The sequence below is a fragment of the Genypterus blacodes genome, unplaced genomic scaffold, assembly GCF_046128005.1.
Source record: "Genypterus blacodes isolate CSIRO-AG114 ecotype Tasmania unplaced genomic scaffold, CSIRO-AGI_Gbla_v1 ptg000036l_1, whole genome shotgun sequence".
NCBI lineage: Eukaryota > Metazoa > Chordata > Actinopteri > Ophidiiformes > Ophidiidae > Genypterus > Genypterus blacodes.
The window spans coordinates 3,170,854-3,187,879 of record NW_027466849.1 but is presented as its reverse complement, the minus strand read 5'-3'; the positions used below and the strand labels follow the sequence as shown (position 1 = coordinate 3,187,879).

Below are 17,026 nucleotides of genomic sequence, written 5' to 3'. Positions count from 1 at the left end.
AGCATCGGTGCCCAAAGCAGGACTCCTAAAAGTGCTTTTCCACACTCCAGTAACCAAAACAATGCAGCCTTAAGCTTGAACTGGCCCAGTGCTGATAACAGCGTAGAATTGTGTTGAAAAATAATGGGCATGATCACAGCCGGGCCCAGTGCGGAGAGATGGCAGAGGGACAGAGTGAGAGAGTTCATCGCCTTTTCATCTCTTCTTCTTTCTCCCCTCTGGCCTCTGGCTGTGCACTTCGGCGAGTCCTGATCCTGCTAGATAAGGTCGGGCTCTGTGGGGCTCTTGGTGCCTTTCTTGCGCTTCTTCTTGACCCTGTACACATGGAAGGTTTTATTCTGGAACGTTCTGGTGAACAAAGCAGCGTAAGCCGGCGAGTCCGTCTTGATGGCCTCGCAAAAACGAGTGACGGAGGCTGGGATGAGATCTGGATCGTTGTCTCCAGGACCGTCCATGATCTGAAGGGGGGGAAGAAACAAAAGTGTTTGTCAGTCATTAAAAACGTAAGGACAGCAGGTTCAAGTTTTGACTCGAAAAACACTGCAATATTAAATCAACAAGGCCATTCAGTTTTACATATTTAATAATGATGAAGTATTTTGTTGATCACATTGAATTCACCTGTTTCATGGCCTCGTCCTCTGTGGTTTCTTTTGCTTTGTAACTCAAATATAAAATGCACATGGAGACGTCAAATCAAATGTCTCAGTTTAACATAAGAGTCTCAAAGAAATATAAACTGAACTCTTGAGCTTTTGACCTTTGTTTTGGTATTGAGTTCAAACTAACATAAGCTGCTTCTTCTGATTCTGTGCCATGTTGAGTACAGTGACATCACTCAGGAAGGTTCTCTGCCAGCTAACGCTCCAATGCTCAAATAAGGAATGCATAGGATGCTCAATTTACTTTCAGAGAGACAGATTTGGGGGATGTGGCTGCAGGGACACTGCCTTGGCTAAACATCCCATCTGTGGCACCTTAAAGAAGTCTTGCATAATATGAAATATGCCACAAAAATTAACCGAGCTGAGTCTGAGAAGCCAGCAGAGAATTCCGATTTTTTTATTGTTCCTCTCCATTCTGTCCTCTTTGGTCCCAAGATGAAAAGGATCAGCCAGTTTAAGGACACTTTTCATTTGGAGCTGGAGGTAAATATATATATTTATATATATGTAAGCAGGTGCAATGTTAGTGGTAGCAAGTCAAGGGTGACTGGATTCCATAAGTCTTGAATGGCCTCGTGATTAAAAACAAACACTCCAAGAATTGACGACATGAATGCAGACGGTGCTTCAAGTGAGATGAGACGAACACTTTCAAAACATCCAAATGTCTTCTTTAGTTCCTTCCATCCACTTAATACTTCTCTTCCAAAGAAAATGAATCAGACCACTCACCTGTATATAACAACACAAAACTCCCATGCTGTTCAGCTTCGCTCTGCAAATCTGATGGCACACCCATGTATAAAATCCTCACATTATAGTCAATGTGAGGATTGACTATGAGTGCTTACATTCAGCTGAAAAACACATTTCAAAAGGAATGTGAGCTGAAAAGTGTGTGAATGAGCTTGACGGTTTGCTTTATCAACCAAGGACTTTGATGGTTGGACCTGGCATTCTTTCTTTTTGTTGTTTGTTTGTGTTATTTGGACATCTGTAATCACCTATTAATTATTTGTTTGGTGAAAATAAGAAAGTAGTTCTGTAACTTAATCAACTAGTAGCATGATTATTGTGTTTCCTGTTCTTGCTGCTTAATGTCTGATCTATCACATGAAATATCAATATTGCATCTTTGCTATAAGTAAATCCCACTAGTTACTGCAATACGGTGCAACCTGTCACATCTCTGTGTTCGCTCTAGGTGTCAGATCTGGACAAAGACGGAGATGGAGAAAGAATGATACAAAGGGAAACACTTCAATAAAGCTGTCAGACGTGTGTATGTATGGTGAGACATTTTCACAGTTGGAAAACACAAAGACAGTATTTCATCTTACGCCACACTGGGCCAGACAGCAGAAGAATCTAAATAGCCCGAACAACGCTTTCTACATCAAAAATCAGGAGGCGGAGAGACGTTGTGGCGGGGGAGGGGGGTGATTAAAGAAGGAGAGCGACAGCAAGAGAGTGAGGGACGGCAATACGGTGAGGCCATTGATTTTTGTGTTGGCTGAGGCTGAGAGCTTTCACACACACACGCACACACAGATACACACACACAAGGCGACTAGTGTTATATTAATGCCACCCACGTGTCCGTTGGCCAGGTCAAGCAGGTCTCGCAGTCTGCAGCCTCGTCTGTGCCTCCGCTCGTAGCAGATGCTGTTCTCTAAGACCACGTACTCGGCGCCGACAGCCCTCAGGATGTCGTGAACCTCCTCTGGAGAGCGGCGAGCATACACCTGATACACCTGCTCATCACACACACACACACACGCACAAGCACACACACACACAGACAGAAAGAGGGACAGTTCTCTTTAAACATTTGCATGGGTTTTGAATTGCGTTCCTCTGACTGGAACAGCAACAAATGACATGGGAGGCAGTGGCTCAGTGGGTAGAGCTTCCGCTCGGGAACCGGAGGGTTGCCGGTTCGAGCCCCTGCCGAGGTGCCCCTGAGCAAGGCACCGGACCCTCAATTGCTCCCCCCTCTGCGAAGGGTGGTAAATGTAATGTAAGTCGCTTTGGATAAAAGCGTCAGCCAAATGATCGTAATGTAATGTAATATAATTCCATCATTTAAAAAAAATAAAATAATTCTAAAACTTCACTTCTGGAACTCAATTTTGAGCCATATTTGTTTTCTAAATTACACTGTTGGAGCAGGTTGATACAAAGTCAACAATAGCATGTTCTTATTACAAAATTTTTAATGAGAACAGAAAGATGAGCAAAAACTATCGCAGATTTTAGGCAACAAATGATCAAATTGGTATTGGTCGATATTGAGAACACAGTGCATGCAACAGAAACATCTCAAGGAAAAAGCTTTTTGTACAAGATCTTTCACACACAATGACATTTGACATTTGACACCATCACACTTTCCTCCATTTCTACACTTATTCTTGGTGCAAAAAGGTGTTAACAAACACCGACGATGATTTTCACAAAACTCAAAGCTTGTGGGATAATAAAAAAAGGAAACCTGAACAGAGTCTGTGACTTGATTGCCTTTGGTGTGAAGACATAACTAAGAGATCTGAGATCTGGGCCTCAATCAAGTGAATACATCCATCCAGGAATTACTTCCGCACAGAACCAAATAGGTGCAATGACCGCTATTGTGTAACCGCATGGAAGCCAATCAGTCAGCATCTGGATGCAGATTCAGTAGCTGCAGAAAAATAACCCTGACCTCCACCAAAGAACTGATGTTATTGCTTCAAATGACTTTTAACAAGGAAACTGCCAGGAACAAACACACACACACACACACACACATACTTTTCACTTCCTTAGTTTCGAGAGACAGTATGACAGGTTCATGTGTTGCAATGATGTGTGCAGATATGGGCAAACTGGGGATCGCTCGGTTGGATCATTTCTAATTAAACAGTTGGACTCTGCATGGTTACAGGTCGTTGTCGAGGACTAACCGTCCACGAGTCTACATCTAGGATTCAATTCCGTGCCGAGGACCTTTTCTCTGTACTTGGACTAATAAGATAAAAAATGTATAATAATAGGTTAGCAAGATCTTAATGTTGACCCTTCAGCACGATCCTGGATGTCCTCGAACGAGTTGGGAGGTGTCGTCATAGCAACGCATCCATAAACTCAGACGTGCTCGGGAGGAGGATCATTCAGTGTAAACAGAAGTAGATGGCGTCTTGAAAACAAACATACACACTTCCAACAACTCTGCCCCCACTCCAGCCACGGCCGCTCCGTTCCAAAGAGAAACAAGCAGCTGACGTGAAATGCAAACAACACAGGCATTTCACACAACACAGAGGTGAGAGCGGGATCGGCAAGTTCTCACTCGTCTGATCTGAAAGTAGACATTCAACAAACCAAATCACAAAATGTTATGCTAATGGGTCAATAACAGTCCCATTAGTGATGAATCTAGCAGCACTTTGAAGAGAATCCACTCCACCTGGCTGCTTGCAATGTGATTGTGCTTGCAAATGTTTAATTTAGGAAATGAACAAATGTTTGAATGCATTTACTCACCTTCTCTACAAACCCACTCACTGCTCACTAAAACTCCTTTACAAATGAGTCAAAGTTGATAAAGATTTAAACGATTGTTCTCAGCAAGGAAATTGGTATTCCCTTTGAAAAAAGTCCCGAATTCAATTCATCCTACTTAATTTATATAGTGCCAACTCAAAACAAAGGTTATCTCTAGCACTTTACACACAGGGCTTGTAAAGAAACTCAAGAGGGAGAGAGACAGAGAGAGAGACAGATAGAGACAGCAAAATGTAAATTTGACTAATGATATTAACACAATTTGAATGCATGGGTTTCTAGTAGGACAGGCTTTCATAAGAACCTGTGAGACGGGAAGAAGTTAAGTTGGTGATGTTTTCACTTAAACGTTGGGTGGAAACAAGCAGTAGCAGGAAAGTCCGACAATCTGTGAAGAAGACGCCAGGACAGGAAGCTTGTCTCAACGAATGGAATGGAACTATCACTTGAAGATCTCGACAAAAATTCAGCACATTTCTGTTTCACTTTTATGTTGGAGCAAACACAGCCACACATATTCAAATCATTTCATGAGTGCCTGGAGCAAAAATTTCGGAGGATGTGAATGTTTTTGCAATCTGCAGTTCAAGTGAAAAGCTCAAACACTGTGAAACCTGCAAACACATTACTGCAAATCTCACGGCAATGTTTGATTTCCTAGACCTGATCCATCTTACGCTTACTTTTCAGTCATTAAGAGCTCTGGATGAAAAGTTATTTAGTTAAGTTTTAAAAGGGTTTTCAGACACACGTTTCAGCTGACGCTTCACAAGTCAGAGAGCAGGTCTGCTGGGCTATGGGGATTAATTCTGAAAAGGAAAATACTGTATAATTCTCGTAAATAATGGTCTTCCTTGTTCACTAATGAATTATTCTGCTGTGACATATGAATTAAACCTTCCGAAGGAAGTGAAATAGAAAAATCATTAAGCTTCTTACTAATATTTGAATATACATTTACAAAGTTTCTTTCCTCAATACCATACACACACACACACGCAGGCAGGCAGGCACTCATGCACACACACTGAGCAGAAGGTCTGCACTAATGCCAGGGATCATTATAGAGCGGCATACTAAGCTCCAGCCTCGCCAGCGGCTCAGCATGGTTGTCTTCCTGCTGGGAGGCAAAACATGAGCTCTGCTAGCACAGAGACAACTCATACATTACTTTCGACTCATTGTGCAAAAACACACGAACACACACACATGGACATGCATTGAATGCAAGCACATACACAGACACGCACAGAATGCAATGAAACAAACACACACAGTACCAACACATTTTTGACCACTCTGACATTGACTCAGCACCGAAAACAAAACAATGTTACGAGCAAAACCCACTTAAACTCAGTTCTGTCATTAGAACACTGAAATGTTCAGACACTTCATGAAACGAAGGCCATGTGGAGTCCCACAGGGATCAATTTGAGGGCCACTATATTGTTTGACTTCATCCCAGACCCTCATGAGTGACAGGTGGCTATCCTTTCCCTTTACGGCATTTTTGTTTAGCTTTTTTTGGTACTTCCTGTTACAACCTTATTTTAAAAGAAATATAGTTTGTGGTGATAAGTGGATTTTGTCAACAGAAGGAAGATCTGTGTTTATTTTTTAAGGTGATGATGATTGCCAATTATATAGAGGAAGTGGGGCACATAAATATAATGGCTATAAAGCGTAACATGCTGATTAATGAGTTGGAGTGCAGATAAGGGTGTACTACTATTCATTTTACTATCTTGCTATATTTTACACAAATCTTACAGTGAAACAGAGGCCATTGTGACATTGGTAACTTAAATCAAAAAGCAAGCCAATTTTGAACTCAACCCACTGGAATCACCACAGATGTTTGCTTCAACATAAAGCTGTGAGTCATTTATAATAAGCTACTTACCTGCTACTCACTAGCTACTGTACCTACTGTATAATCAATAATAATAAAGTACTGTAAAATCACATGATGTTGGGTATGTAGCACTGCAGGCCTTTGTATTAGATATTCTGATTATATCTTTATATTTCACACTCTTGCAATCTAGCTTTTGGCTCGGCGTGTATTATGAACAGGGACGTTAAGAGCAGAAGCAATGTCTCAAGCAATTTCAAAATTGTAAACTTTTTCACTTTGCTTCAACTCACATCTTTCAGGAAAATCTGAATAGAAATCGACACACAGCATAGATGCAGACGGTAAGTGTTTTCCTCCATTCATGAGGTCAACACCGAGATGACACATAGCCCTCCCTCGGCTCCAGTTTCCTCTCACTCTATACATTACACTGATGCTTTGAAATGCACAATCTCACAGCCCATCTTGTCTTTACTTGACCACCCCAACATCCTCAAGGCTGTACATTTCCTGTTACAGCTGGGCCGTAATGGATGCTTGTTGGACTGAGTGCGTCATGATCCCATATTCATTCAACAACAATAACTGCAGGTCAACGGCCCCCATCAACAGCCAATTCCCTCCTCTCTCACACAGCACATTAGCACAAAAGCTGAGTGAGACGAATGGGTTCAACCAATACGGCTTAAGCTAACACTAGCAGAATATGGATTTCTCGGAAAAGGGAAGGAGGGTGTAGTTTGTATCTGTCTCTATTCTACAGCAAAGGTAACAACAAGCTCTTGGAAATTCTGATTGGTTTAATTTCTAGACTATTTAATGGCAAGAACATTGTGAAAAATGTCACTTGACTTTGTACAAAATCTATATGGATTCTGCATGGACAACAGCTCTGTTTTTGTCTCCTGCCAACACCGTAGACCAGAGGTGGGGAACCTCCGGCCCGCGTTCAAATGTCATCTTTTGTTGTGTGTTCGTCTATATACGATTGTTTTACCTCTGAAAACTGATTCTTGCTTTCAGACTTGCTTTCCCCAAGTTACCTGTCTGGTCCTCTCTCGAAGTTCGCTGTCTTCATAGTGCGGATGGTTGGTGAGGACTCTGCCCGTGCACAGCTTAATGCCGGCCAGTAGCTGCATGCTTCCTGCAAACACGGCCCGCTTAGGAGTCTTTGTGCTGTGGAAAAACAGAGCCAAGGACAGATCTCTCATAGCTGTGAGCCATTCGTAAAGATTACATATATACTTTTTCTACAATACAATGAAACGTGAGGCCTTCAAATGCTATTAATGTTTCAAATTAGTCTGCACCAATGTGGGAAGTAAATGTTGGAATAAAGGCATTGCATTAACACAGGTAGAAACTTATGAAGGCTATTGATCTACTAAAATATGTTTGTTTTGAAACCTTGTATGTGAATGGAAAACATATTTTTTTTAAAAATATGGCATGAATATGTTTGGAGGACATTCACAGATGTATTCATTCAAAAAACAAAAAAAATGTTTTAGTTTAATTAGAATTTCATTTCCTGTTCCTTTCCAGTTTTGTTATTCAACACGCACATTGACGTTTCATTCAGACATGTGGCTCGATATCAAAATCACAAAGAAACAGCGAAACCTGCAGCGGCGCCATCGACGAGCCTTGTGGGGTTTGCTTGTTAACAAATTATGACAGCAAAGTATGTGTGTGTGTCTGTGTGTGTGTGTCTGTGTGTGTGTGTGTGTGTGTGCACCAAAATGCGAGTGTGTTCCTTATTAAAATAATCCTGACCCCAGCTGGCCCCTATTAAGAACAGGAGCCATCTACTTATGCAGACACACCCCCCACTCACCCACTCTCTCACACACACACACACACACCAGCAAACCTCTAACCTGGCGATGTTAACCTCGGGGCATTTTTAATCTAAACTCATGCCCGCGCTGCTGACACTTGGGTTTCCCATCTCCGTCGCGAGACTAAATATGGAACACCGCACACACCCACACGGGCTGTTGTCACACAGCGAACCATCCACTGTAATCAAAGCAATACTAGAAAAATCACAGGACTGAGAACTCGCACACCACTACCAATATTAACATCTATCAGACGCTATGATGCGTGACAAGCTTATTAATATTGTTTCTCATCAAATGACTGATGGAGAGAGATACTTCCGGTGTGGCATAGAGAGGGGGTGGCGGATTTCACTCGGCTGTCTGCTGGTCTTAGCAGTGATGGAGGAGATCATTGGTCCCTATGTTTCGCCTCCCTGGAACAAACACGCTACGCTCACTGAGCCTAGCAATCCCCAACCCCACAGTAACTGTCACGTTTAATGTGACAATATATAAATATTTCTCCCCGCAGCAGGTCTGTGATGGAGTGACCATACACTAAGTACCACATGAAGTCCAATCAATCATTATAAGATTGATTTACAAAGTAGATCATTTATAATGCAATTGATATATTAAGCTTTTTGTTCCCATAAAAAAGAATGGAAATGTATCAGCCACTAGTCACACAGGCTCTGAATGGACCCAAGATGGGCGGAGAAAGCGAAAGGCCGCAATACCCGTCAATCAATCAAACACGTCCTGAACTGTGCTCGTCTTTCTTCGGGTCTGGGGAAAACCCGAAGGCTTTTTACACGTAATGTCAGCATAGGCGTCAGAAGCGACAACCCATTGACGCAATGAGCATCAATCTCTAGCAGTTATTGACATAGGATCTATGTGTGTGTGTGTGCAGATCATCTGAGAATATATAAGCTAATTTGTGTGTAATGAAGATCCTCTGTACCCATGACAGATCAATAATACAGGAACACAGCATTACTGACACATATATTCTCTGTGTGTGTGTGTGTGTGTGTGTGTGTGTGTGTGTGTGTATTCCCAGGATCATGAGCTTGGGTTTATGTGTCAAACTATTGCACATATAAACAGGCTCAGCTGGATGAGCGCGTGTGTGACTGCTTTGGATTTGCAGATTCATGGGCAGATGCGTGGGCTAATGTCTTGGCCTTGTGACCTGCAGTAGAGGCGAGCCATTTCCATCTCTCTGTGCTTATGCGTGTGTGTGAGTGTATCTAATCGCCCCTTGCTTCCCAGGGAGTAGCTTCCACCTTCTCTGAGCTCATTTGCATTTAATTTCACGTTTAAATTCTCGTATGTAAATGCCAGAAAGTACTGGCATGCACCCCGCTGACATTATTGAAATGAAATAATTACATTAATAGTCAAACACGGAGAGGCAGTGGAAGACATTACTACTGACATGGATGTCTGAGGTGTCTGCAGCATGTTTGCATGCGAGTGTCGGTGCGGTACAATTCATTAGCAACAGACGGTGCATTTCAAAGGTGAGGCAGCACTCGTGGCCAGCGTGGTGTTGTGACAGCAGGTGCAGTGTGACTAGCGGTCAGTTTGAAGCTCGCACTTTGCTTCGGTGCAGAAGATTAGCAGGTAGAAAAGGCAAAACGGACACCTGCCTGATGAGACGAGTCAATGTAAAATGAACGAATGATGTAAAATGTTTGCCTGATTCAGCTTGCAGGTTATGCTGACATTATCTGTTCATTTTGTACAGATCGTTAATTTCTGCAGACTATGTACAGTATATCACTGCTTGGACTGGTAATACAGTGATGCTGTAGGACAGACAGGGGGAGTGAGATGAAGATGAGGAGGTTCTCCCTCTTACTCTGGGCTCTCAATTTCCTTCTCGGGTATAAGCTTGGACGAGGATGTCGTAAAATGCTATAACTTTGTAAAGAAGGGTTTGACTTGCACAATATCTGACACAGAAGCTCAAAACTCTAAAATTGAACTTTCTGTGGTGAAGAATTATGTATGTCTTAACGTACAGTACAATTGATGGTATAACACAATATATCCCAGCTGAGAGCAGGAGCTATGTTCAGTGTTCAACTTTTAATCCATAAAAACACAATAAACTGATTTAATGAGGGAAATATGAACAAATCCCCCTTTCCACACCATTTAATTTTACTAAATGTTTGACATTACTTTCATAACATGGCGTTTGTTTCTTCAGCTTTCTCTTCATCCTCCCTCATTGTAAATATTTTGACATTATTGCACACAGAAAGTTCTTCTAATGGAATTTCAACGATTACTTCAACCAGGGTTGCTACGGGGACAAAAGCTCTTTTATAGTGAAGCGTTCGCCTGCCCTACAGGACCGTTTTAATATTGTTGGATTGCCGTCACCATTACCCAAACCATTACAAACTCTCCACAAAGCCCATGAAGCGTTTCCGCTGGATTTATTCACCTGTGCTCAAGAACGAGTTCAAGAACTACACAGGAATGATGACGGCAATCGCTCAGTACACAAAGTTTCTGCACAAGACATTTTGTTCAAGTACTCTTTTGCATACTTTATAACAATCTGGGTGACTAAATAAGAGAAAACCTTGTTAAGTGAAAAAGTACTTCAGCTTTTGTCAACGGCATAGACAAAAAACCCAAAAGAGTGAGAAGAAATTGTTGGATGAAGAATGTAGCGACATACTGATTTGCTGCCACAACAAGTGGATCTCTATGCAGAGTAGCTGGACCAGCCTTCCTGAAATTGTACTCAAAGTGCTGTCAGAGCTCCATTAATAATTGCTACTGCAGCCTCCATAATTCTTGATGAAAAAGAGGGTGTGGTGGGTGGAAGAAGGAGGACTCCAAATTCCGAACATTAAATATGGGTGGTTTATAGTCCGTCGGTAGGTAGGTCTATACATTACATTAGAACTTCAAAGAGAAGCCGAAAAGTATTATTTTGTTACATTATATTACTATATTTTCCCATAGGTTCAAAAAGCTGTTGAATCAGGTAGTAAATACAACTACATTCCCTTTCTCTTTAGGACCGAGATTAACTCAAAAAAATGTTTTGTAACAAATAGATTCCTTTTCAGTAATATTATGCATGATTATGCACTATATTGCTACATGATCTAATGGCCTGACCCTGCTTGGAGGTAGAGTGATTTGAGTTGTGATATTCTATATATTCATAAACATGGATGGATATGAAGTTGTGAAAAGTCTCACCTGGTGTTGTACACTGCTGCTGTTCCAAGTAGGGCCTATTTACAGTATGATGTTCAGAGATGAAGATGTTTCTCTGCATTGTATCGCTAACATGCTGAAAGCTTTAGTCTCTTTAAGCACTCACATTGTGCACTTACATCAGTGGATTACCAACAGCTAAATGCTGTAACTGAATTTCTTAAACTCCAATTAAACAAAGAACCAATTTTTCATGATTGTGATGAGGGATTGAGAAACTTGGGTTTTCCAGAGAGCGTTCTGCTGACGAATGCATTCCTGTTGCCGACAGCATTTATGCTTGTGTGCATTATGATGATGATGGTGCTGATGAAAGCCTTTACAGGGGAAAATATCAGTGACAGCTATGAGGCAAAGATCAGGGAGAAAAGGAAGGCACATTAAGGCTCAGACAGAAACACTATTTGTGACTTTAAAAACCGCACACTCACAACTATAACTCAAGAGTGTGGGGCAATGCGAGGACAAGGCACTGCTACTGATTTATTGGCTGTCCATTTAGACCCGATATCAGCCTGCAACTGAGCCGTAAAGCTGCTGCTGCTGGTTAAAGTGGAAACGTGTGGATGGAAAACAGAAAAATACAGATTGACCTCTATTGGTCAGAACCACATTACGCTGGAACTATGTTCAGGGTCATTTGTGATTTCACATAAAATTATAATCGCCTCACCATCGGCTAGGGGAAAATGCACACACAAACACACATACTAAATTTCAGTATTTCTAAGGCCATATATACAGTACATGGTGTAATGTGTTTACCTATCCATGGCCTTTGTAAGGGCTCTCTAAATCAAATCTAGTCCAGGCATTTTGGATAAATCCGTTTTCAAATCCTAGCCAAACCGTTATCCTTTCTTTAACCAAAGCCTTATTCTCATTTAACAAGACTGTAGAAACGAGTACGTTCCACGTCTTTTCACTTTCTGTAAATACATCAAGTATAATATTGTTTGCATGTCAACAACAAGTCCCACGCTGCCGTACATGAGTCATCCATGCACTCCATTCCCTTCAGCAAGAATTACAATAAACAGCAAACCCTGGACAGCTTTTTTATACAGTATATGCTGTAAATGCAGGCTGACCCCGGAACTATACTCCACATGCATCCAATTCTTTGACTTTCCTCCACCCACTCATTAGACCGCGGTCTGGGGAATCTCTCATGAACGTTCCACAGAAAACACAATCACCTGAGCCTGAGCCTGCTAAGAGACCAAGGTGGAACATGATCCCCCACCCCCCTCCTCCTCCATCTTTACACTTTCATCAGGAATGTAATTAGCACGGCAGAGAGAAGCTTAGTGCTCAGCCCAAACCAAGGTAAATCTCAGCAGCTCCTAATCCTCAGAGCGTAATGGGATTAGAGGCGGAGGGAAGGGAACCCATGTCACACAAGAAATACATTGAAAATCCCAGCGTCTACCCCTCGCTCTGCTATCCATCCCTCTTTCCCTCTCTGTCGGCACTATTTCACTATCACTCAAATAGGATTAGACAACTAAAAAAAACTGACAAGCCTCAGACATTGTGAGACTATAACGCAGAAAAAATGTGATCTGATTTATCTCATTGTACAAGTCATTAGTATTACAGTGTTCAAAATTAATTTAGAGATAGACACAAAAATATAATTCAGCGCAGATACTCACAAATTCTATTTGAGTTCAGAAACTTAAAAGTCACCAATTAAAACAAGGTTTGCCTTCTCTTTTTAATAATGGCCAAGTGAGAAAGAGATGTCATATTTTTCTGGATCCATCCATCTTCTGCATAGCATTTCCTTAAAAGTGCTATTTAACAATGGCAGTTCTGGATACTGATACCGATCCACAGAAAGTTACAGCAAGTGATTAAAACTGACAACTGATAATTTCTTAAACATTGCCTGGGTTCAGATCTGTACCAAGCTTTAACTGTTTCTTCCTCAGGCCTTCCCCATCTATTCCACCAATTGGTTCAAAAGTTTCAAACAACCCTGCTGACAAACAAACCAACCCAAAGGCAAACACAACCTCCATGGTGATGGAGGTAATAACACAAATCTTGCTTCATGACACTTTCTCTTCACATCCCATCTTATTTAACACAATTCTTTTATACCATTTCTGCCCGACTGTGTAAATTCTCCCAGGGAAGAGATTCAGGCGTGATTCAGGTCCTTGATGTGCAGTTACACGTCACGCAACCAACAAAACCCACACTGCTGTGGCAGTGAGGAGCAGAGTCCAGATCATGGCCCCAGCTCAGACTGGATCATGCTGATTGTCCTGTTGAAAGGCCAGCCACAGAGACCCCCAGCGGTGGGTTAGAGCTCTGCCAACAGCTGGATCCTTTCCAGCGCCGCCATGTCTTATTCATGGAGACACGGCTCTCATCACTCATCAGACGAATTCCCCCACAAACAAGAACCGATATACACACACACACACAGGCACACACACACACACGCACGCACGCACGCACGCACGCACGCACGCACGCACGCACGCACGCACGCACGCACGCACGCACGCACGCACGCACGCACGCACGCACGCACGCACGCACGCACGCACACACGTAGTGACTAATCAAGGGCATCTGCTTCAATTTGAGCTCTGGGTCTCTGAGTGTTCGTGATGTTGGTGGTTGTGAGAGTGTGCGAGTGTCTGAGTGCACGAGTGTGTGTGTGTGTACCTTATCCAAGTCATCAGCTCCACAGTGTCTGGATCATAAAACTCTCTTAGTTCGGAGAGCTCTTCCATCAGCTTTGGCCAGAACTACAGGGGATGAACAGGAGGAAGAGAGATGGCACTGTTAGTGTTCATTAAGGCTATGGAGCAAAAATATCAAACTGATATATGTCACATAACATCTAATTACCACAGTGAAGATAGCACTCTGCATTACAAACATACCAAAGTCATCTAACAAAATAAATTAAGTGGAAGCTATCTTGTCTGTATCCTTTTATGATCCAGTCGCATGTTAGTTTCACCCGGAAATTCCATCAACATTTCATTTTCTCGTATCATTGCACACCGTTCTCACTAACAAGCTGGGCTCTGTAATGACTCCTGACAATACAGCGATGAGCACAAACTGCGGCGAAAATGGCATACCTTGTAATACAGGCAACCAATCATCACCAGTGGAACCGCATATCTGACAAGCTTCAGCTGCAGAACGAGAGGGAGGCAAAACGAGAAGGATGACGTTAGAGGATATGATCATTGGGTTTAGGGACTGAAAGAGGGGGGGGGGGGGGGGGGGGCAGGCATAGAAACACACACGTAAGATGAAGACAAACAGAGAATGAGATAACATCAAGATAACATTCAGACTGTGCTTGGTAGTATTTTTCTTATCTGATCCGTGACGTTGCCAAGTTGTGACCACGCTGACACCTAGTGGCTCCACTGACCACCTTATCACAGGCCAGAGTGTGTGGCTACGTGATTGCCCCCTCATGCAATTTCAGCGAGGGTCTGAGCACGCACAGATAACCATGGCAGTTTTATGGGCGAGATTAATATTGGCTAACTCGCTTAAATAAGGGGATGGCTTCACTGACCACTAGGAAATGCTTGATGGTGGAATACTGGTGGGTGAAGAGGAGGACTGCTCACATTTTCCAGTGGTTAACATTCAGACTGAACATATGCAGACTACATAGTGTAACATCGTTTAGCCTTAAACATTAAAAAGTGAGTTGTGGAGCAGAACAGCAAAACTTGAAATTTTCAGGAGAGTAGATGGGAAAAAATGTGCATAAACAATGAAGCAGATGTTTGTAGGGTTGTTCTTACCAGAACTTTACTGTTGCTGCGGAGAGTGTTTAAGACCAGGGTCCACAGCTCCACCCCACATACACCGTATGCGGCAACTGCACACATGTGGCCAGTCCATATGTACTTCATTCTTTATGTGAAAGAAAGGACAAGACATGGGAGAGTCACACATTCATCCTCCTGTGTACTGGCATGCAAAGACGGGAACACTAGGCAGGTACTGTTGGTAGATGTGTTGGTGTTGTAATGAGGATACTTCAGCAGAGAGAGAGAAAGGCGGGGTGGGAGGGGGGTGCGAGGGTAGAGACAGAGAGACAAAGAGAGAGGGAGATGATAGAGATAGAAAGATAAAAAGAGAGAGAGGGAGAGCAGGAGATAAAGAGAGAGAAAGAGTGAGTGAGTGTCTTTCTGCACTTTTGGCCTTTCGCTTTTCATCAGCAGTTTAAAGAAAGTGCTGAAATAAAATGTGACAGGTTCTGCAGTTTAGTTTACTCTGCTTGTTCAGTCTTGGCTGTAAAAGGAGAAATGCATTTTACGTAAATATATTGTAAATCAAAACTTTCTCTTTTTTTGTTGCTATTGCACCACTGTGGACTATGAAATGTGTTGCTATAGTAATGTACTGTGACACAGTCCGGTGGTGAGGTCTGCACACAGCATTAAGATGCCTGATTTAAGCCAAGACAACACCCGGCACCGTGACATCACCAGCCTGAACTATTGACATCAGCCAGGAATGAAATGAACACATCTTATGCCAAATCCTGATCATACCATCTGCTTGTGATTCAGTATGGTTTCCAACCTGCAACTGTCCATTTGTGGTGAGTGTGGTCTCCTGGTTTGTAATGGACATGTTACAGGTTCTAAACAACACAGTTTTGCCGTGGCCATTCTTCTCTCACTTCTCTAACGAACTAGGAAGACCTGTCGCTCGCTGGATGCAATGTTTTTCAAACCATTCCAAGTAAACACACACTGTTGTGGGTGAAAATCCCAGGAGATGAACGATTTGTGAGCAGCTCGCTTCACCCTGTCTGGCAACATTTCACAGCCAGAGTAACTTCTCTATTCTGATGCTTTGTAAGAACATTGTTGTCTTGTTTACCCCATGCCTTAACAATGTGTCAGACTGAACTTGACAGATGTCAAGTATTTGAGTTATTTATTTATTTACTTTACTTTACTCTTATGTACAGCTCTTTGACACTGTTCTGAAAAAGCTCACATTTTCATACACTGCAATAATAACAGAATACTTTGGTGTTCAGATTTCCTCATGGAGCTTCCATGTTACTTTGTGGAGGATCGTACTTTGTATGAAGGGCTGATCACACCTAAAGTGGGTCGTTTAGACACTTGCCAAAGAGCATTTGAGACACACTTAAACTTTCAGTCTCTGCTCACAAGGACTCGCAATCAAGCATTTCAAGTGGCAAAGCAGATTTGAAGACCCACACTTTAATGCCAATGTAATGACTTGAGAGTGTGAATCCATGTGAATCTGCATGTCTCTATGACTTGCAAGTGTGCGTGCGTGTGTGCGTGTGTGTGTGAGCACACCTCATAGTGCTGAAAGCCAGGAGGCCATAGAAGAGTGAATGCAACAGATTATAAGCCACATCTTGTCGAAATGCCACCACTCTCCCATCTCCCTTCCTCTCCCTCTCATCACTGGAACCTCCAACGGGCCTGCTGAGAAAAAGGACAAAAACATTACAGCCAGACGGTCATGAAGTGCTGCACAAGGGCAGGCGGGTGGATGGAATTGATATTCAGATTTCAGGAGCTGTTTGCATGCAGAGACTGATACACATTTACGCAAATTTCTGTCTGTAGGCATCAGCAAACAGACACAAACAGAGAGGACCCGAGGGCGATGGTGTCAGTCCAACAATCTGGCCTCCTGCATCGCATCAGACGGACGCTGGCTTTGATTTGAATATAAATCCAATCCGGCTCTTCCGACTAGAGCACGTGAGTAGAAGTAAACTGGATTAAAATTAATTCCTGAATTGGCAGAAAGCCCTTGGAGATTAGTATTCCCGAGTTCAGACAGTAGAGAGCGAGTTGATATGCTAATGTGATTAGTTG

The 17,026-nt window shown here is 42.5% G+C and overlaps 1 protein-coding gene across 1 annotated transcript in view; it reads right to left on the bottom strand.

Annotated features, from left to right (window-relative positions):
* The window catches only part of dpy19l3 (dpy-19 like C-mannosyltransferase 3), a 37,302-nt gene continuing 20,276 nt past the window's right edge, over positions 1-17,026 (bottom strand). Inside the window, exons 13-19 of the mRNA XM_076147041.1 lie at positions 16,496-16,627; positions 14,951-15,062; positions 14,264-14,320; positions 13,839-13,921; positions 7,116-7,248; positions 2,261-2,419; positions 1-458 (exon numbers count right to left, since the gene is read on the bottom strand). Coding sequence (XP_076003156.1) covers positions 258-458; positions 2,261-2,419; positions 7,116-7,248; positions 13,839-13,921; positions 14,264-14,320; positions 14,951-15,062; positions 16,496-16,627 — 877 coding nt within the window. The 3' untranslated portion in view covers positions 1-257. The remainder of the gene's footprint in view (positions 459-2,260; positions 2,420-7,115; positions 7,249-13,838; positions 13,922-14,263; positions 14,321-14,950; positions 15,063-16,495; positions 16,628-17,026) is intronic.